Here is a 21937-nt window from a genome sequence, read left to right on the forward strand (position 1 = left end):
AAATCTCCACCCCAACACTTCCGTTCAACTTGGGTGTGAGTGGAGCCACCTGGTGGTCCGCCACACATACCCCCCCTGAACACAGAGTTAGGTCCCTATTCAGTCCAGGACCCTGGGTCTAAGCAAACGACCCGAACGACTGAACCTGGGAGGGAGAGAACAGGCAGAGGAAGGTCCATCCTGTGAACGAGGCTGGTGAAGGCGAGCAGGAAAGGCAGGAGGAGGCTCAAACGCCGGTGGTCCGGGGGTAGTCCTGGGGGGAAAACCAGAGTCTGTCAACCCCATCGAAGGAGGGCGGCCACGGCGAGGGGCCTGGGCCGGCACTACATTACTGTCCGGAAGAACATGTGCAGGTTTAAGTCTGTCAACACACTAGGGCTGCCACAAACGATTATTTTGATAGTCGACTAGTCACCGATTATTTTTGCGATTAATCGACTAATCAGATCATCATCCATTGGACGTACAGCTTATTGCACCAGCAGCATCTGGTCTTATATAACTATCATTAGCTTACAGCTTGAAGTGTTTGTGCTAACTAAAAATAAAGACAAGATGGTAGTTTATTAATTTTTAATGAAATTTGCAGATTGTTTCGGTGAAGTTTAATAAACTCCTTGCTTTCTAAAATATAACAGGACACCGGAGTATATTATCCAGCGTCTCAAACTTCTGATGATCAGCTGTCTGCTTGAAGTTTATTTAGCTGTGCAAAAACTATAACTTTAATCTTAGCCAAACCGATTTACTCAGGAACAAATAAAATACTAAAGAAAGCCAAACAATAACATTTTAAGTTATCTAAGTGACTTATATATCATGTTTAACCTGAGTAGCGAAAGACAGTGGTGGGTTTGAAAACGATTTGCCGGGAGTCCGGTGTTCTCGGCTCTAGTGAGCCTTGCCCCCGCCTAGCTAACGAGCAGACGTCTCCGAAAACGTCGGAGAGCTTTTGAAAATATGTGGTGTCTTGATAAACTGAGCAGATATTTGAGGTTTACACAGCTACATTCTCGCCTGAAAATATGTTAAACGTTTATTTTGTGACCCAGAAAGAATAATAAGAGTAAAGTTAAAACTAACTAGCTGCCGCCATTGTTGACAACTGCGCTGGGCTGCGCTATGAATTCTGGGACACAGCTTCTTCTTCTTCGGGGTTTAACGGCAGCTGGCATCCTTGTACATGCAGTGCTGCCATCTTCTGTTTCAGTCCGTTATTACACCCTTAAATCCTACTACTCATTCCTGCGTCCTTTGTGATCTTACAAAGCTTCAAACGATGCGTCGACTATTAAATTAGTCGTCGACAATTTTAATAGTCGACATAATCGTGACTAGTCGACTAATCGTGGCAGCCCTACAACACACACAGGTTGTGTCCAAATTCATGGGCTGCATTCTCCTGAGGACCCGGCCTTCGCGGTCTACGTGGGCCGGGTCCTCAGAAGATCGGGCAGGCCGGAAGTAAACGGCCGTAAAATTGGACGGTCTAGCCTTCTGATTAGCGTCACCGCTGTCTCGGTGGAGTTTAATAAACTCAGCCGTCTGCTCCTTGCTGTCTAAAATATAACAGGACACTGGAGTAAACTCTCGGCCATCTCACACTTCTGTTTAATCAGTTTTCTGTTTGACGTTTAGTCAGCTGTGTAAAAACCAAGGAGGAACCCACCCGGGGGATTAATAAAGTTTTATTTTATCTAATCTAATAACTTTAATCTCAGCCAAACCGATTTACTCAGGAACAAACAAAACACTGAAAAAAGCCCAACAATAACAGGACACATTCACATAGATGCAGAGTGGCGTGCTGGCTAGACCCAAGCGCGGCGAAGGCTAGCGGTGGGCTTGGAGCAGGCACACAGTTATTCTAGTAACGATCAGTGCACGAAGCGTGGCTTCGGAACGGTCGTTACCGACAGAGAGCGAGCGGAGCCGGGAAGAGAAAAAGGATTGAAGGGATAATCACTCACGGTTGCTGAATCAGGCAGAGACTGACGTCGGCAGAGTTTCAGAGCTCCTGACACGAAGATAATGATGTCTGAGCGGCGAACAGGTGGGTGGCGTCTCTCTTTTAACCCCGGCCCCGTGATCAGCTGATCACAGCTGATCACCGGCTGACAACGTTTAACCCGAGCAGCGAAAGTCCGCGGTGATCTGAAAATGATGTGCCGGGAGTTGTGCCATTCTCGGCCGCATCAGTAACCCTCGAGCTCCCGGCTAGCTATCGAGCTGGTGGGTAGCAGACGTCTCCGAAAACGTCGAAGCACTTTAGCAAAGATGCGATATCTTGATAAACCGAGCAGATATTTGATGTTTACACAGCTACTTTCTCGCCTGAAAATATGTTAAAAGTTTATTTCGTGACCCAGAAAGATTAATAAGAGTAATTTTTAAAACTTAGTAGCGGCCGCCATTAGCCGGAAACTGGAGCTTGGCTGGGCCGCGCTATGAATTCTGGGATATGGTGGGCCACGAAGGACACACCCGACCCATCCTTCAAATTCGGAAAAAGGAGCACGCATTTGTCGGCTGCATTCGGAGGGGTCTACGAATTTGGACAGCCTTCGGCGCGTCGCTGTGACGTAATCGGTCTACAAATGCGGCCTCAGGAGAATGCAGCCCATGAATTTGGACACGACAACAGTCTCCCTTCGACCCCCAAAATCCAAAACAAAATGTTTCCGGCCTGGTTCAATAACCCTGAATGGGCCGTCATACAGCGGCCGCAGCGGTGTCCTGTGGGCATCGTGCCTGACAAAAACAAACTCAGCAGTCTCCAAAGTCTTTGGAACAAAGGTGTCAGGCACGCAATGGTGCACCGGACCAGGAACCCGAAGCGAGTGCAAAAGCGGGTTGAGAGATAGCACTGATGGATCGAAGCAGGGAGGAGGAGTTTCGGGCAAGAATTCTCCAGGCACGCGGAGGGGCTGACCAAACACTAGCTCAGCTGGGGAAGCGCCGAGATCCTCCTTAACCGCAGAGCGCAGCCCAAGCAAAACCCACGGGAGGCGGTCAACCCAATTACCATCCTTTAAGGAGGCGCGAAAAGCAGCCTTAAGCGACCGGTGGAACCGTTCACACATCCCATTAGCTTGCGGGTTGTATGCGGTTGTGCGGTGGACTTTAGCCCCCAGTCCATCAGCCTTGGCCGACCAAAGCTCGGATATGAACTGGGGGCCTCTGTCTGACGTAATGTCCGCGGGTGGGCCGAAACGCGAGACCCAGCTTGACAAAAACGCCTTGGCCACCACTGCTGCGGTAGTGGACGCCAGGGGAACCGCCTCCGGCCACCTGGTCAAAAGGTGCGTAAAACCTTGTGACTGCGGCAGAGGACCCACCAGATCGACATGCACATGATCGAAACGTTTGCCGGGTATGAAGAACGGCTCCAGGGGCGCCTTGGTGTGTTTATGAACCTTCGCACGCTGGCAGGGAATGCACGCCGACGCCCATTCCTTAACAGATTTGCGAAGGCCTGGCCAAACAAATTTAGAGCTGACCAGTTTAACAGAGGCCCGGACCCCTGGATGAGAGAGAGCATGTACCGAGTCAAAAACTTGACGACGCCAGGAAGCGGGAACCACTGGGCGAGGGCGGCCGGTGGAAACGTCACAGACAAGGAGGGGACCACCGTCCTGCACGGGTCTGTCCTCTAGTATGAGGCCCGTCTGGGTGGATTTAAGCGCGAGGATGTCCGGGTCACCGCTCTGATCGGCAGCCATGGCGGAGTAGTCTATGCCGAGAAAGACGGGAGAAACCAGCGCACGGGACAAACAGTCAGCCACATGATTGGATTTACCAGCCACGTGCCGAATGTCCGTGGTAAACTCAGAAATGGCTGCCAACTGGCGCTGCTGGCGTGCACTCCATGGATAAGAAACCTTGGACATGGCAAACGTCAAGGGTTTGTGGTCCACGTATGCGGTAAAGTGACGACCCTCGAGAAAAAAACGGAAATGACGAGTCGCCAGGTGGAGCGCCAGTAGCTCCCTGTCAAAAACGCTGTAATTGCGTTCGCTGTCACGTAGCGTACGGCTGAAAAAGGCGAGCGGTTGCCAGACACCCGAGATTCGCTGTTCCAGCACCGCACCCACCGCTATGTCTGACGCATCGGTGGTCAACGCAATCGGCGCTGAGGGGGAAGGGTGGGCCAGAAGGGCAGCATTAGCTAACGCTGACTTAGCATCAGAAAACGCTTGGATGCTTTCCGGAAATCAGTCAACGGGGTCATTAGCTTTCTTACCTTTTAACGCCCCATAAAGGGGCTTCAGCAGATGTGCCGCTCTGGGGAGAAAACGGTTGTAAAAATTCACCATCCCCAAAAATTCCTGCAGTGCCTTAACATTCGTGGGACGCGGAAATTCCGAAACAGCTCGGACTTTGTCAGGCAACGGAACCGCGCCCTCGGCGGAAATACGGTGCCCAAGAAAATCGAGAACGGGCAACCCAAACTGGCATTTAGACGGATTAATAATCAGTCCATGCTCCGCCAAACGCTGAAAAACCTGCCGCAGATGGAACATGTGCTACTCCTTCGAGCTGCTGGCCACCAGTATATCATCAAGATATACAAAAACAAAGGGCAGCCCGCGCAAGACCGAGTCCATCAACCGCTGGAAGGTTTGGGCGGCACCTTTCAGGCCAAACGGCATGCGCAGAAACTCGAAAAGGCCGAAAGGTGTAATTACGGCGGTTTTGGGGACATCCTCCGCGCGCACGGGAACCTGGTGATATCCCCGTACCAAATCGATCTTCGAAAAAACCGAGGTCCCCGCAAGATGGGCGGAAAAATCTTGGATGTGGGGAATGGGATAACGATCGTTCTCTGTGACATTATTAAGACGGCGGAAATCCCCACAAGGTCACCACCGACCGAACAGTTTGGCAGGGTCGAGGCGGCGCGCGCGCGCGAACACCGGGGGCCCTACTGTAGTTATGTAATGCTCCACCCCATGCTTCGTCACAGTGCTCGAGAAAGTGGGGACAGAGAGTGAGGGAAACTCAGAAAGCAAACACTGAAAAACGTCACCCGAATCTACTGAGTTAGCATGCACCACGGGCTGAGCACCCCGAGTCAAACAGGGTAATGAGGAAAATGACACAGCATCAATTAAACGTCTGTTAGCAACATCAACCAGCAGTCCGTGAGCACAAAGAAAATCAGCGCCTATTATAGGCACAGAGCTAGCAGCAACAACAAAGTTCCACTGAAAGTCACGGTCGTGAAAGCAAACAGTCACCAACCTTTCACCGAAGGTTTTGATGGGAGAGCCATTAGCCGCTGTTAGCAATGGCCCGCAGCCCTCAGCTAGCCTGTCTGAGCCAGCCGGGGGAAGAAGGCTCTTCTGTGAGCCGGAGTCTACCAGGAAACGCCTCCCCGAGCGTGAGTCCTCTAAGAAAAGCAGCCTTTCCTTGTTGCCAGCGGTCGCGGCTGCTACAGAGCGCTGACATGCCCGTTTCCCTGGGTCTGGGAACTGCAAGGCGGGAGACAGCGCCGTGCCTTCGCTCCAAAACGCTGGTGATAAAAACAAAGCCCCTTTCCGCGGTGCCGCCGTGCAGCGATTCCGGCCACTGCGGACGAGTCGGAGGGCCCCTGGAGCATCGGTGAGGGGGCGGGGGAAAACGCTGGTGAGTCCTGAACAATCGCCTGAACGCCGAAAGTCCTGGTAGCCAGGAGGATGCGATCCGCCTCTTCCGCAAGGGAGCGGTAATCCTTCGTGGCCAATAGCGGGGGGTTGGCAAGGCCAGCGCGCACTGGAGCTGGCAGCTGTCGGAGAAAGAGGTGGGTGAAGAGAAATCCTCCGTCATCCGCGCCCAGCAAGGACAGCATGCTCTCCATGAGCTCGAGAGCGGTACCGTCGCCCAGGCCCGCGAGGGAAAGGAGTTTCTCGGCCCGCTCAGCATCAGAGAGGGAGTAACGCCGCAGCAGCAGCGCCTTGAGGGCGGCGTACTTGCCTTGGGCTGGGGGGTCCCGGAGGAGAGTCATCACGCGGCGGGTTGACAGCGGGTCAAGTGAGGCCACCACATGGTGGTATTTAGTATCGTCGGCTGAAACTCCACGAAGAGCAAACTGAGCTTCTACGTGCACGAACCATGAAGGAGGATCGTGAAGCCAAAAATCCGGCAATTTAAGCGCCACAGCAAACGCAGCCATCGGCGGAGGTGAAAGTCCAGCGGCAGCCGATGCTTCCAGGCCGGAGCTGGGTTCGTCGTCGAGCCTTAGCATGTTCGCTACAGGGGTCACCAATGTGGAGGTATGTAATAACGACAGGAGAGGTCTCTGTGTCTCACTCCAACTTTATTAACTGACTCTCAGAACTTCACATATATTGAGCGCCAAAATCTCCACCCCAACACTTCCGTTCAACTTGGGTGTGAGTGGAGCCACCTGGTGGTCCGCCACAACTTCAAGCATTTACACCGACCATCAATGTCATACTGTCCAGCTGCCCAAAGCATTCCTCGGTCGCCATCTTTTCCAGGACAAAGCCATATATATATATATACACCCACAGGAAGTTGTGGTGTTAACAGGTCTTATCTCCTAACTCTTCAGGCCAGGGCTGGCTCAGCAGCGAGGGCAGTTGTAACCCAGTAGAGAAAACTACCTTTTGTTATTTTTTTTTCTTGTTTTCGTTTTGATTGTATAAATGTATTTTCATTATTTTATTTTGAAAAGAAACATTTATTTTGAAAAAAGGAAGTGTGATCCTCTAGCAAACTTTATTTTCTGTTGCTGGATCACAAGGGATAAATGCCTTTTTCATTGGTTGAAGGTGGTTTTAGCCCCGTCTTCCGAAACACCAGACCATCATTTCACATGAGCTAGATCTTTTCGCACGTGGAAATAGATGAGACAGGTCACGGATAGCTCGTGCGGAATTTTCTAACATTTTGGTGAGTTTAGCCCATGGGTTTGAAAAGTTAATAATGTGTTAGTCTGTTGCTAAAAGTTGTTTCTTCTGTTCATACCGATTCGCGAGTGGTAATTTGCTGTTTAAAAACGGTTGAAATGCTGTTGTGGTAGGATTTGTTTAGCATACTCGAAGGATGATTGGAAAAATGTATTATCTTGCTGGTTATACCTATTAATCATAATTTCATGGTTAAAAAGAGAACAAGAAATTAATTTGTTGTTTACATGGTTAAAATAATTTCATGTATAACGAGAGATATATTCAAAGCATGCATGTAATGTATTACTGTGGTAATGTGAAAGAAATGTGAAAAGAGATAGAGAACTAAAGCTATAGCTGTGATACAAGAGAAGAAACGGAGCTGGCTGTGTACAATAATGTTAATATTGTTGTGCAGGCTAGGTTTTTTTCCCTTGTCCGTGTGGAAGGAACTAAGATTTTGGATTCCAATGGATTCTCTCCGGATGGAGATGGCGAGCCTGAGCCCAGACTGAACTTTGCAGAGGAACTTACTCTTCTTCCTCGATGGAGACTTCCAAGTGGTAACACACAAACCACAAACGAAAGAGAACAAGAACTAGACTAAGAATTTTTGACTTGACAAATGACCAAAGACAAAAAGACAATTGAATATTGAGCTCAAACGACTATTTCTGGGGTTATTTTTGTTTTGCCGGCTTCTTCCTCTTATTGTTATGGTTATTATCACTACTACTGTCAATGTGGAATTTGTGTCTTGTTTATTTCATTTTTGTGCAAAATAATAACTGTTGCTGCTCAAATTCCTGTCTCCAGCCATTTCATTCTGCATTCGCCTCGCTTTCTATTGTAGCCCTGCCGAACCTAGCAACTGGTCCGTAGTTTGGCTGTCCTAAACTATTTAAAATGAGTCAGTGGTTACACAGTAATGAGCAACGGAGGAATGCAGGGTGACACTAAGGACAGCAAGAGACGCTGAAGCACTACCACCAAAACCTGCTGCACGCAAAACTTTAAAACTACATCCAGAACCTAAGAAAAGTTGCCACTCCTATAATATAACATTTTTCCAAAAGTGCACGAATGACCAATGAGTAATTTAGAAGTCTGAAATCAAGTCTAAAAAGAAATCAAGGTTTGCTTTTGGATATATTAAAATTGAACCTTATTTTAAGCACTGCAGAATTCTTTGTTTTTAAGTGCCATTAATCTTTCATTAGGATTTCAAGCTTGAAAAGCTTTAATCTTCGCATCTATATGTCATAATTGAAGCTGAGATTGTGATAATTAGACAATAGAAATGTACAGTAGAGAAAAAGATGTCTTTATTTATTTTATCTATTAGGAATAATGTATTAACAGATACCTATGCCCTTCTAAAAGCAAGTCTCTCTAATCTGCAGCTATGTAGGAACTTGACACTTTTGGGCTAAACTTGAACGTTTTTCGCCCATTTCCTTGAGTTTAAATTTATACTAATGCAAACATATACTAAAATTGTAAATTGAAAAAGATCCCACTATAATCACACCATGCTGAATATCTGCCACCAGATACCTTTTTATGACACTTTAAGGTGGAAAATTACAGCATGTCTCCTCGGATGGAAACACACTCTATAATATATGTATTATGTGTACAGTTAAAAAAAATGTTAATTGACAATGCAATTCATGTTGTCCACTATTATTAATAGTAGAGATGGACCGATCCGATATTACGTATCGGTATCGGTCCGATACTGACCTAAATTACTGGATCGGATATCGGAGAAAAATAAAAAATGTAATCCGATCCATTAAATATCACGAAAGCACCTCACAAAACTTGCAACACGCCGTAACTCACCTCAGAACGTTAGCACGTCGGAGCAGTATGCATCACGTGATAGAGAGGCTGTGGCATGCGGGACCTGTCGGTGGTCTGGATAGCATTTGGAGCTTCGCTAGCAACCCGGCATTTCATCTCTGACAAAGTTATCCCGAGAGAAGTACAGCAAGTGTGTAAGTCCATCTCTGAATGTTTGTAAAGCATTCCTGCGTTAAGCTTAACAAGCGACTGCCTCTTCTTGCTGCTAATTCAATCATGAAACTGCTTAACGATCAGCTGATCGGCTTTTCTGTCGCTAGTCCCTGTCTCTTGTTTGCTTTTGGCCCACTTTGCACCAGAAAGAGGAAACCAGGGGCTGAACAACAGCAGCACGTTTAAGCTTGATCAGCTATTGTTAGAATGTATTTAATATTACTTTCTACTCGAGGATCTTTTTCTACGTAGCTGACGCTGGTAACTGTGCAGGGGCGGATCTAGCAAAGTTTAGCCAGGGGGGCCGATAGGGCATTAACAGGGAAAAGGGGGCACAAAGACATACTTTTCTTTCTTATTCTCATTTAAAATGTCTAGCTTTTAATAAATAATTATCTGACACCCAAAGTTTCAATTTGATGTAAAATGAATAGAAGTCAATTACTGTATATAGTTACTATTAAGTCTAATATATATACCCTAGTAAGCTATAGTACTTTTTCCTTTGGGAAGGTACCATCTGTGCAGTCTGCAATTTTGTTGAAGAAAGATGTTGAATCTATTTAATATTTCTTGAAAAATAATTGATTTCTGTGCATTTTTTTTTCACACTGCATCAAATTAAGGTTGATTACGTTGATTAAGCATCATGAGGTGGAGCGTGAGGGGTGGTTCCCTATTTTTTATTTATTTATTTTTGTTGTTGCTGGGAGTTGGAACCCTATTAGTTAGGTTGCTTAATATTTATGCTAAGTACTCTTTAAAATACCAGAATAGGGAGGATGGTGTAGGTTTAAGTTTATTAGATTGATCAGTATTGCTGAACTATGAAATATTTTTTTTTGCATACAGGTATAACAGAAAAGCTTTAGTGTAGTTGTTGTTTTAAACTTGAGTATGAACTTATACAAAATGCAGCAAGATATTTAAAAAACAGTTTTGTTGATTAAAAAACACCATATCGGATTCATATCGGTATCGGCAGATATCCAAATTTATGATATCGGTATCGGACATAAAAAAGTGGTATCGTGCCATCTCTAATTAACAGTAGCAGTAGTAGCATTACTGTTACACTGTTGGTTGAAAGTATGTCATTGTTCAATCCCTATGGGTCTTTTACAGATTCAGAAGGAATAGGTTAGGTCAAGTCAGCTAATGTCAGTACTTCTACTAGTTATAGGTTATAAGTCAGGCTCATCAGGCTGTGAGCATCTCTTACTGGCTTGCAGAACATTTAACCTAAAAATCAGGTATGTCAGAGTTTTTGGAAACAACTTATTATTCTTAAGGAGCAGGAATGCAGATGATTGGTGTTTGCCCTGATTTTAGCATTTTATACATTCATTTGTTGCGTGTTTTCTCAGCCATACTGTCAGTCTATGCAGTCCGTGAGACAGAATTTATTCTGTCCTATCCCGCAACATTTATAACAGCGTGGTGGCTTTCGCGAGTGTCATCCATTGCTGACGTGTTTGTTGCCACTTGTGTTAAATCACGTAATGATCACTAAAAAGGACTGCTGGGAAACTCACTGCCTCTGCAAACAAACACATCAACAGTAAATTTAGTTGGGTAGCAGCTGGGTGAGCGTCCGATGGGATCTGCTGGTGATGACCTAGTTTAACAGCTCCTTCGCTTTGACGCTCGCCGCACTCCTCTGAGCTGTGTGAGCTTCAGTCATGATGCAATGATGTCATGATGCGAGCATGCAAGCAGAGGACCTACTGCTGCACGTCGGGATTAGTCGGCTGCATGACAAGTGAACCTTCTCTGTATATTTCATGGATTAAACTGTGCAGAGATAAGAAGAAAATGGATCCCAGCGTATGCATTACCTGCATGTTAACTGCTATTTCTGTGGCTACATGCAATTAAGCGAGTTCCCATCTCACTCAAATGTTATTGGGCTGTTTTATGCGACTGTCTTAAGGCTAGAAAAGGTGTGAAAGCACAAAGTGTGAGCAAACAAGACCCAATTGTTGAGCTTTCAGTGCACAGGAAGAAAAACATCCCAATAGCTTCATATATTAGAGGTCAACTGAGATTAATTGGAAATGTAATAGAAAGAAAAAAGATTATCAGCAATGCATTTACATTTTCCCAGCGTGTGATAAAACCTTAATATCAGTCAACCTCTATGTATATTTCCAAAGTGAGGAGCATTATGGTTCCATTAAAAAGTATTCACTCACCATCTTGGAGTTCTACACCAAAATAAATAAATAGATACACATATAAATAAAAATAAAATAAAACAAACAACAACAAAAAAACAAATGTTTGCAGGACAGGACAAATCACTATATCTCCACCTATGCCTATGTGAATAACTGCTATTAAATAATGATGCCTCATAAAAATGAATAAAAGCAGAAATATGCGTCATATATCAAAGAAATCCTTGAAAATAATGTGCAAAGGAAAAAAAAGATGCAATGGCAAAAATAAATTCCCAAAAGTATCTTTATAGCCTAAAGTCAAAAAACGTTTTTTTGATTTTTGCTGCATGCAACATTTTATATTTACGTTTATCAACATGTTCAAATAGGCTCATTTTTAAATAACTGATTTTAAATTTGGGGAGCTTGAGAAACATCTTAATCCCCATAAAACATAAAGCTTAAGATTGAAAACGTAAATATATAGAGGCTTTTATTTTAAAAAGAAAAACATATGAGTGGTGTATAAAACAGTTATGTCTTGGAAACATGCTTGTTGAGCATTGTTTCGAGAAATTAACAAATAATGCATTAGCTCTGTTATACGTGAAAGGATTTAGTTTACCTAGATCATCATCCTCTGTAAAGCCAAGTGTCACAGAAATGAACAATATAAAAAAAATATGTGTTACTGGATTGACTTAGAGAGAATTTTACCCTCTGGCAGTCTAATTCATATTTAAATAGCGTGTTCCAGTTTGTGGGGCCCTTTTGGCATCATCCTTTGGGCATTGAACGCATCAGAACAGTTGAAAAAGACAAGCAGATGTGCACGCTGGCGTAAAAACGGAAACCAGGAATAAAAAAAAAACCTAAACAAAGCAAAAAAACAGCAGGAAAACATCATAATTGCTTGACGAGTTGTTTAGCTACCTGAGCAGTTCCGTGCATAATTCAAGTTCTCTTGCGGGTGTCCGGGAAGGCGGCACTGAAACCGGTACTGCCAGAACTCTGGAAACCATGGGTTGCGGGTGTTGGTGCTGAGCTTGAGCCTCAGGAAGTAGTCGTCGAATGAGGAGACCTCTTCAGAGTGCAGCTTCACGGTGATGCCTCCCACAGCCTCCTGTTCGTACCCCTCCACCACCTCGACTCGGTCTGCCCATCCATCACTGCGGAGAGAAGGAGGACATTGTAATCATTTCTACTTAAACTAGACACCCACTTGCTGCATTGTATGTCTAAAAATTATGTCAGAGCTTAAAGCATTGCAAAATCTTTCCTACTGACCTTTCAAAACCCATAATATTATAAATAAATAATAAATTATATCTCTTTTGTGGGAAAGAGAAGAGAAAGAGAAGGATCTAATCAGAGACAGTTAAATTGATGTATTTGCTAAAGCTCTGTTATCAAAGGAATATCTTTTGCAATCAACAAAATATCAATACACAACCCAAAACCTCTCAAGCATTCAAACCTAACCCTAAAGGTTATCTCCAGCTACTGCATTTTTATAATTTAATAACAAGTCACACAATATTAGTCAGCATCTGGCAAGACAAAAATAACAAACTGTTTTATGCTGCCGAGCTCCAAAAGTCAGCGCACACTAAATCCTGAAGAAAAACAACATCTCCCTTTTGTTTTCCTGACTTTGTTTCCCTTTCAGCCTCCCCGCTGAGGGGCGTGGAGTGCTCGCTGTACTTGCTGAAAGAAGAAGAAGGAAAAAAAAGCCTCAGTCCACAGACACAATCACAAGTCTGGTGAGAATTCGCAGATTAGTACTGCGGCTCTGCAATCTGCCCCGGAGAGAAACAAACTCCCACCCAACACGCAGACTCTAGAACCCTAAGTGTCAAAGCTGGTCATAACTTGTATTTATAGCTTTATACTCAACACTTTGAAAGTCAGTTCAGCATCTGATCCTGTTACAAAAGGTCATGCAGACAAAAGAGACTTTTGGATGCTCCAGATTTAAATTAGAATAAAAATGAAAACCCTATTTCTCATTCATTTCAGTTTCAAATGTGTTTTATAGCAGCATTATGCAGTGTAGGATCAAATCCTTGATATATTCATGTGGCATTGTACGTCTCAGCGGGTGAAATGAAAGCTGAGAAAAGGGAATATGAGAGACTTTAAACTGAATATTCCAGTGATGATTTGACAGAAAAACAGCTTCTTAAAATGCAGCGACACACTGAATGGAAAACAAAACATTACAGATCAGTGACAACCTGAAGAAAAACTTCAACCCTTCAGTCCTTTTAGCCACAAAGAAAGGGAATCTGGTGGCACATTAGCTGCACAGAGCATTTTGCTGTCATGGTTTGGGTCCACTTGCTTGTAAATCAATCCAGCTATTTTAAGAGATTACCTGTATCCTATGATGAAACATGTTTATCCTGATGATGAAAGCAACCTCATGTGATGATGGCACTGAAGATGGTCCACCTAAAAGACCACAGGTGAATACATCTCTTGACGCTCTGCGGTTGAATACAGACCAAGCCGGGGAGTGGGCGATATATTCATCTACATGCTGCAGACAGCTTCCTCCCATACACAGAGAAACAGCTGCAAGGTCAAGATCACCTTCTAAGATTTCTCAAGTGCATTTAACCCAATTCTTCTTCTACTGAGACGATGATTTGTGAAGTAGTCTTGGAGGAATCATCTGCTTCTAAATGTGAATAAGATCAGAGAGGTGGTGATCAAAAAACGATGACCCGTGTCTAACTTGTGACAGGATTTTGATGTGGTGGAGAAGAACAAGTAACCGGGTGTCCACATCTACAGCGGGCTGAATTGGAAGACGAATACAGGCTGTGAACAAAGAGGTGATGAACAGGCTCTATTTCCTGAGGAAGCTGAGACATGTGCAGCGAAATGCTGGAGATCTGTGACGAAGGCAGTTTGCTTTGCTGTGGTCTGCTGGGGGAGCAGCATCGGAGCTGGGTCTGGGATTGGCTGCAAACTGGACACTTTTGAAGCTGTGCTGGGGAGAAAGTCACTAACAAACAGTTGCTCATCATGGAGAATCATTTCCAGCCTCTGGATTCATTACTGGACAGGCAGAGAAGCACCTTCTCTAACAGACTGATTCAGCTCTGCTGCACAAGGACAGATACAGGAGCTCTTTCTCACAATGCAACAAATATAACTGGAGTAGTAGTAGTATTACCTGCCTTTACATATGTTTGGTACTAACTCAAAGTTGCAAATTTCCAATATTCTTGCAAGTTATAAAAACAAAATAAAAAGATAAATATCTGCAACACTTTTCTGTTGTTGATGAGAATCGTAGCCTCTGTTTCCTGCTCTTAGCCCAGCTTGCGTGGTTTTCTGCTGCTGTAATCCATCTCCTTCAAGGAGATACATATTCTGCATTCAGAGATGCTCTTCTGAAGACTTCATCTGACACCACAAACCAATCACTAAATCCCGTTTCCCCCATTCTGATGTTTAATTTGAACTTCAGCAGGTCGTCAGCTCATCAGCTTTGGAGAGTAACACCATGTGGAGGTGTGGTCCCTGGCTCAGCTGCAGGGGAGGAGTGGAGCAGTGAGTTCAAGGGGGAAGTGCTGGGAGGCAGGTGAGGTGACAGGTAATGGCGTTTGACTGATGACAGGCTCTGTTTCTTTTATAGTGAAGGAAGAGATGAGCGGGAGAGACTGAGATCTGGACTGAGACTGTTTTCTTGTTGTGCAACTGTTAATAAAAGTGAAAATAGTGAGCACAACCATTGCGTGTGTTGTGTGCCTGTACACACGGCCTTAAAAGATGAAACAATAAGAAGAGGGCTTTAACATTTAAACAAACATTTAAATCTGGTCCAAAACAATTAAATACCCTTCAAAACAGAATATTTAAAAATATTGTATATATTACACAAACCCATCCACAGGACAAAAATAGCACTTTCCAGACTTCTACAACCCACATTTTGTTTAAGAAGCGAAAGCCAGCAGCATCTTTGGCTTGGCTGGTGCTTCAAAAATAAATTGACAATGGTTGTCCAGCGTGACAGTATCAACAGTACCTGGCCATCTGCTTCTCAGCATCACACTACCCCCAGTCCAACACTCTGGGTGCCAAAAACCTACAGCTCTGACGTCAACACACGCACATACTGTACAGACTTCTAACACAAGTCTGAGCTCACACGTCTGTGAATCATTTAATTTGGGGCACAGTGGCGTTATTAGAAAAACTATGAATGTAGAGCCAAACAGTTTTTTTTAATGAAATCATTTATTTGATCACTAGTCAAACATTGCAATCAAAGTCATAAAACTGATATTTTCTATGAATTCCAACACAATGGGGGCTTCACTGGAGAGTTGATCAAACGAGTTGTTTGTTGTTTGTGATGTGTGGGTTCTGCAGTGTGAGAACAGCCATCTCTTTCATCCTCCACACAGCAGAAGATGGATGGCTGATGACCAGCACCTCAGGCATTTCGATTTGCCCACTGCACAGGCCTGCGTGTGTTCACTTACTGCATTGCTCTAAAAAACATTTTCCTTTTTCAGTAGTCTCCTTGACCCAGAAAACACACACGTGTGCACAGACACGCACACTGCTCTACCAAACTCACGCCCTCCTTATCTTCAGTGTAGACTTTCACAGCAGTGCAAATTTAAGTAGAAGGGGTGAGAGCGAGTTTAGGCTTTAATGTGTCCTATTTTTTTTAACTTTATGCACCTATTCCATCATTTGGGTCGCAAGTAAATCGGGCTGACTCCTTTGAATCTAAACATTAATAAACCACTCTTGGCAAATCAGCCGTAGCTGGCTTTTAGCGTTGGTTCTACAACAACTGCTAACTGGACTTAAGGTGAACTGAGGCTCCACAAAAAGGGAATGCCTGGTATATGTGCTGATATAAGCTTTGATGTTCACTACTCCACTTTCCCCAGCTTATGCTGGAGGTGCTGTCCCATATTAGCCCATCCCTCCTGTGATCTGACAGGGAGCGTGAATGCATTATTCATTACCGAGCCAGACTCAAAGCATCTTCTTGCTTTCAGGGGAACTCTGCTACCGTTAGGAAAGGAAGAATATTTTGCTTCATATGAGCTTTTTGTATATAATCCATTCTGAGTACAACTGAGTGTCACAACATGGAATTCAGCATTCATATTTCAGTCAGCAGAGTGTCATTTTTCTATGTTTAGCATTTAGTAGAAGACGAAGGGCTCCTGAAAGGATCTTCTAGTAAGATGCCTAACATCTTTTCTCTAAAAGGTAAAACATTAACACTAAATTTAATCTTTAAACGTGTTGTGGAAGAATAGTTGTTAAATATTTGGAAACTGCTAATCCTTATCTTGACTGACAGCGTGTGAATACTGCAGAAGAGCTACTAATTGATCCCAAGTGCCAAAAAAAAGCAGAGCTGGAGCAAGATGGCATTTACAGCAGTACAAATTTCCCCATTTGTACACACTGCACAGGTGTTATTTTTAGATGGAAATCACCCGTTTAAATTGCATTAGGGTTTGGAGTTGTGCATAATTTATGACATAACCACTATGAGTGAAAGATGGGTGCCATTTGTTGTACCATATTTCATTCATATAAATTTTATAGTGAGTTATGGGCACTCCTTGATAACCAAGGTAACTAGGCAGCACTGATGGTAGCTGATAGCTCCCTAGACCTGTCCTCCAAATATGGTCATGGGTCACGTCGGCTTCAAAAGCAAGTCCACAAACTGATGGCTAAAACATACTGGCATCTTTTGTAAAGGTCCATGTGTGCAGATATACCTTGGTTTGATAATATTTGGTCAATAATTTTGCACAAGCACCTCAGGTTATTGAAAAATGTCAAGTTTTGAGATATAAAACACAGCTAGTTTCAATATGCCTGTTGGGAGGATAAATTAAAAACCCATTTCTAGAAATGTTGGGATGCTGTGCAAAATGTAATTAACAGAATGCAATGATCTACAGAGCTCATAAATCCATATTTTGCTCACGTCGAACATGGAACATTAAACATTTAAACTGAGGCATTGTCAAATGTTGGGATGGGGGCAACAAAACACTGAAAAAGTAAGGGAATTAAAAAAACAGCTGAAGGCAACTAATTGGGTTAATTGGCATCAGATCAGTAATAAAATAAGGTATTTAAAAAAGAGCATCTCAGAGAGGTGGCATTTCCTAATATCAAAGATTAGCAGAGAACCACCTGTGTGCAACAAAACTGGGTCTACAAATTGGAGAACAGTTTAAGAGTAATGTTCCTCAACATAGAATTATGAAGACTTTGAATATTTCCACATTTACAGTACATAATATCATCAAATGATTCAGAGGATCTGGAGAAATTGCTGTGTTCTTCTTCTGGACTAAAGAGGAATGAGACCATCTGGATTATAATCAGTGCTCAGTTTGGGGCCTGTGTCTCTGATGGTATGTGGGAGCATCAGAATCAGAATGCTTTATTAATCCTTGAGGAAATTATGTGATTACGAAACTAAATTAAATAACACAATATATTTGTGTGTGTGCATGAGCAATTAATGATTTGACAAAAGCCTTATAACTTTGAAACTATGATTCGTAAAAGTGTCCCATATATAAAGATTTCAAATAATATGTCAAATTTGACCTTTGACCACCTCCTTTACGGTCAGTAGATGTATCTGAAGGTCAAGGCATTACTATAATAGTTATATAGAGCTATTTATAACTGTTTCTTACTGCCATTGTTTATATTGGCAACATATCAACAGTGATGTATAGGGAGTCGATACATCACGCTATTTTGTATATTACAGTAGCAGGTTATAACCAATTAAATAACAATTTGAATACATGTACAATGTTTCTGAATAAGTAAACTGCAGCACAAATGTCTTAAAGTATATTTAAAAACAAACAAACAAGGAAAACAAAATAAATATATACAAAATATAGTAGTAGTCCCTTAAATGTAAATATTGCCCAGAGCATGAGCTGCCTTGGGGGAGGTTTGCTTTCTCTGAGTGCATCTTGTCTGAGATATGTTGCAGCCATCAAATTCAAAGTGACATAATTTTTTTCTTTAAATGCCACATTTTTGTCATTTTAAACAGTTAATATTTTCTACACTCAATTCTGGATTAAATATGAGTTAAAGAGATTTCCTAATCATCCAGCATCCTAACATTTTTGGGATTGAAATCAGCATTATTAACACAAAGGCCATTACTCTATCTGACATACAAATATGCTTCTTATTTATTTAAACTGATATACTGACTGATTTTTGTGGATATATAAAAATACAGCTACTTTTGAAAAGCATCAGCAAGAAAGATTTTCTTCTCGTCATTGTTGTTCTTTTATTCCAAAGAGCACCGCGACTGACAAACCTAAAAGCCCTGTGGGAAAACATTCTCCAACAAACCTGCCAATTAGGAGGAACTCTCCGGCTACTCCGAGCCGTCTCATAGCCATGAGAAGCCCTCGGACTGTCATGCCTTCACAGAAGCAGACAACAACTCTGGCTTTAGGCAGACGCTCCCGCAGCTTTCTCAGCAGCCTGTCGAAGTGCTTCTCCCCAGCATTGCTGTAAATCTTGTCAGAATGGGCGATGCAAAGGCCTTCCTGCGAGGCAAGCTCTTTGAATACTTCCATCCCACTCTCCCCATAGTTACCTGAGAAAGATAAAAGGAGCTGTCAGTTTGGCTCATTCACAAGAAAATGTAAAGGGTTCTCATTCATAAGTTCATTCTGTCATGTTTTATTCTATAAGATGTTCTTTAAAGGAAATAATCCAGAGGGAAAATTATCGAAAAACTCTTCTTTTAAGTTCACTGTGTCCCCAGACCTCTTGCTGTGGAATCAAGAGCAGTGCAACTAGAGCAAATGGGCCAACCGTGACCTCAAGAGTAGCATCAGAGGATGAGCACTCACATAAGTCTTGTCATTTTTAGGTTGTCCGTCCAGATGTTCGCAGTCATTCAGCTGCAGCATCACTCATAAATCCAATAAACAGGCTGTAATCTAGCTTCCTCTGTAACATTTAACACCTACTGCTCATATTTAATTCATTACAGAATGACAAACAGGTATTCATTTCTGTAAACAAGGAAGGCTTGCCAGGTTTTTGTTTGGATTTAGCAGATGGTTTTAAACTTGTTTTCATATTCCATCAGTTAAAACTGATTTGCAACAGCTTCCGTAACCGTGTCTCGGGTATAAAAACTGTGGGAGGAAACGTAATTAGAATCTGATTATAAAAACATGCCTGGAAAAAATGAGTTTGGGATGACTGTTGTGTTTTGAGCAAGTGTTGTACAAAAATGATAGTTTATGCCTCAAATGATCTTTAAGGCATGAAAACAAATTGTATAATTACCATAAAGAGACCTCACTTCTCCTCTGAAATTGCCCACCACTTGAACGAATATGGATTAGTCACACAAAACAGGCTTTAATCATGTCTGCAGCCACCTGCTGTTGGAACAGCAGTACATAAGCCATACTTAAACTGAGCACAGCCACTTCATTAGTTACACCTTGGTAGTATTCCATTGAACCCCCTTTTTCCTTTCAGAACTGCTTTTAGTTTTCTTGAGAGTGTCATGAAATAGCTGCAGATTTGTGGACCACACATCTGCGATGTGAGCCGTTCCACCACATCCCAAAGACACACTACTGGTTTGAGATCTGGTGACTATGGAGGCCATCTGAGTACAGTAAAATCACTGTGATGTTCAAGAAACCACTGATGAACTGAGCTTTGTGGCATCGCCCTGCTGCAGGACCATGTCATGGTGTTTAAATGATGCACAGTGGGTGCTAAGGGGGGAAACGTCTCCATACCATAGCATACCATACCATACCACCAGCCTGGACTGTTAATACAAGGCAGGATGGATCCATGATTTTGTGGTGTTTAGCCAAATTCTGAGCCTACCATCTGAACGTAGTAGCACATGTCAATACTTATCAGAACAGGCAACATTTTTCCAATCTTCTATAACCCAATTTTGGAAAGTCTAGGGGAACTACAGCCATCCCTGTTCAAAGGCAACACAAATAGCACCCAGTGTGACCTTCCGCTGCAGCCCATCTGCTTTAAGGTTTAGGGATGCTCTTCTGCATACCTTGGTTGTAATGAGTGGTTATTTCACCTTTAAATCAGCTTTCTTACCCATTCTGATGGTTCTTTTGAGCTCTAGCATGTCATCATGATCATCTCTGAATTGACATTTGTGTTAAGGAGTAGTTGAATAGGTGTGCCTAATGAAATGAGTTTCTTATAAAATACATTAGGTCAACAGAAACAACAGACACTATTAATATAGAACCGCATTTTTGCAAATGAAGGTCAGTTTACCTGTCAAATTGAATCGTACTCAGCTAGTCAGTAAAAACATTTTTGGAGAGTTTTCAAGCTTGCAAAACCTGCCAAAATGATGTCAAATGATTTAATCTAGAACTTCTGTAGGTCTAGATGAATCTAGATTTCATGAAACTGCACTCGAAACAGTGTATTAGAAGGTCTGTATCACACACTGGAGATGTAGGGTTTCAACAGTGTGTATTTTCAAACACAGGAAGCCATGAAGGGGCTTTTTTAAAAAGCTAATGAGTGGCATTATAGGTAATGTAGGAGTCTAATAAGCTAGGTTCTTATTAGACTACTGTACTGTTTGAGTTTAGAGTGCTGTGTTGTGAGCCCCCAGCTGATAAAGAAAAGTGTCTTACCCTCTGTGTGAACGGCTGACACATAGGTCCAGTTGTATCGTTTGACAATGTCCACCAGAGCTCTGGCTTGAAGAGTATCTGAGGGTACAACCCTGAGGAAGTACTTGAACAGTGTCTTGTCACTGAGGTCAATACTAGTTGCAGAATAAGCGATCTGCGGGATGTTGAATAGCTGCAGAAGGTTTTGCACCTGAATGGCAACAGAACTGGAGCCCGGCCCAATGACTCCAACGATGGGCTTCTTGGTCGGTGGTGGCTGACTGGAAGGCGCCCCTTCAATGCACCACCTGGAGCCGTCGCTCTCATCCCGGATGGAGATGAGAGAGTCTCGTATGAATTCGATGCTCTGCTCCAGAGCCACCGAGGAATGCCAGCAGGAGTCTCTGATCTCACATCCAAGGGTAATGTTGGGTAACAGATTTGGGTCCGAGTTAATCCGATCCAAAGTGTGGAACATGGCCTCCACCCTTTGGATGCCGTACTGCTCGCGGACCTCTCCACATTTCCTCTCCGCCACCTTCTCAGCTGATGGTTGGTGGTGGACAGAGAAAAGGGCTCCAATTATAATATCCCCGTCCATCCTCGCCACCAGGCGAGAGGCAGAACTTGGCACCACCGACCTCTCATACTTTCCTCTGGACAAACCGAATGCCTCGAACAGTAAAAAAGGTAAATATAAAATGCTTACGACAGTCAGGTAAATCATATTCGACATCGTGCCAGAGGTGCTGAATGTAGAATCATGTCCACTTGGCCATAATACAGGGCCATCAATCCTCTACGAGCAAATTAAACTCATCTGCTTCTTCTTCAGTGTTTCCACCCTGCAAATGAGACATGGAGTGTTAATTCTTGCTTTATAATACATTTATTACATTGACAAATCTAAATAATTCAACACATGTATTTCAGAAATCTGTAGGAGAAAAAATACTTGCAGATCAATCATCTTTCATCCAATCACACCATAGCTAAAAATGTAAAAATATACAGGAGATCCAACCAGGCAAATACTTTTTGGGAGGGAATAAGTACATATCTAAAGATACAGAGCTATTTGAAAACTGAGAATGCTCAAATTCTAGCACCACGGACAGCTGCTACTGTCCTAGTTGAGGATCTCAACTGATTCTACATTTATACCTTT

At 43.2% G+C, this 21937-nt stretch overlaps 1 protein-coding gene and 1 long non-coding RNA gene across 5 annotated transcripts in view; one reads left to right on the top strand and one right to left on the bottom strand.

The window, feature by feature from the left end:
- Positions 1-21937, bottom strand: part of grm1b (glutamate receptor, metabotropic 1b) — a 32546-nt gene that overhangs the window by 8907 nt on the left and 1702 nt on the right. For 3 of the 4 annotated variants that reach the window (XM_026151419.1, XM_026151421.1, XM_026151422.1), the window contains exons 2-6: positions 20791-21614; positions 18482-18731; positions 12014-12249; positions 11706-11720; positions 11114-11125 (exon numbers count right to left, since the gene is read on the bottom strand). In XM_026151419.1, the coding sequence (XP_026007204.1) occupies positions 11114-11125; positions 11706-11720; positions 12014-12249; positions 18482-18731; positions 20791-21505 (1228 nt within the window). In that variant the 5' untranslated portion in view covers positions 21506-21614. The remainder of the gene's footprint in view (positions 1-11113; positions 11126-11705; positions 11721-12013; positions 12250-18481; positions 18732-20790; positions 21615-21937) is intronic. The other variant, XM_026151420.1, reaches the window with a different exon arrangement.
- Positions 6690-7699, top strand: LOC113011732 (uncharacterized). The gene is made up of 2 exons (XR_003270606.1): positions 6690-6897; positions 7315-7699. It is a non-coding gene; the product is annotated as an uncharacterized LOC113011732 (long non-coding RNA).

Source organism: Astatotilapia calliptera, chromosome 19, assembly GCF_900246225.1.
Source record: "Astatotilapia calliptera chromosome 19, fAstCal1.2, whole genome shotgun sequence".
Lineage (NCBI taxonomy): Eukaryota > Metazoa > Chordata > Actinopteri > Cichliformes > Cichlidae > Astatotilapia > Astatotilapia calliptera.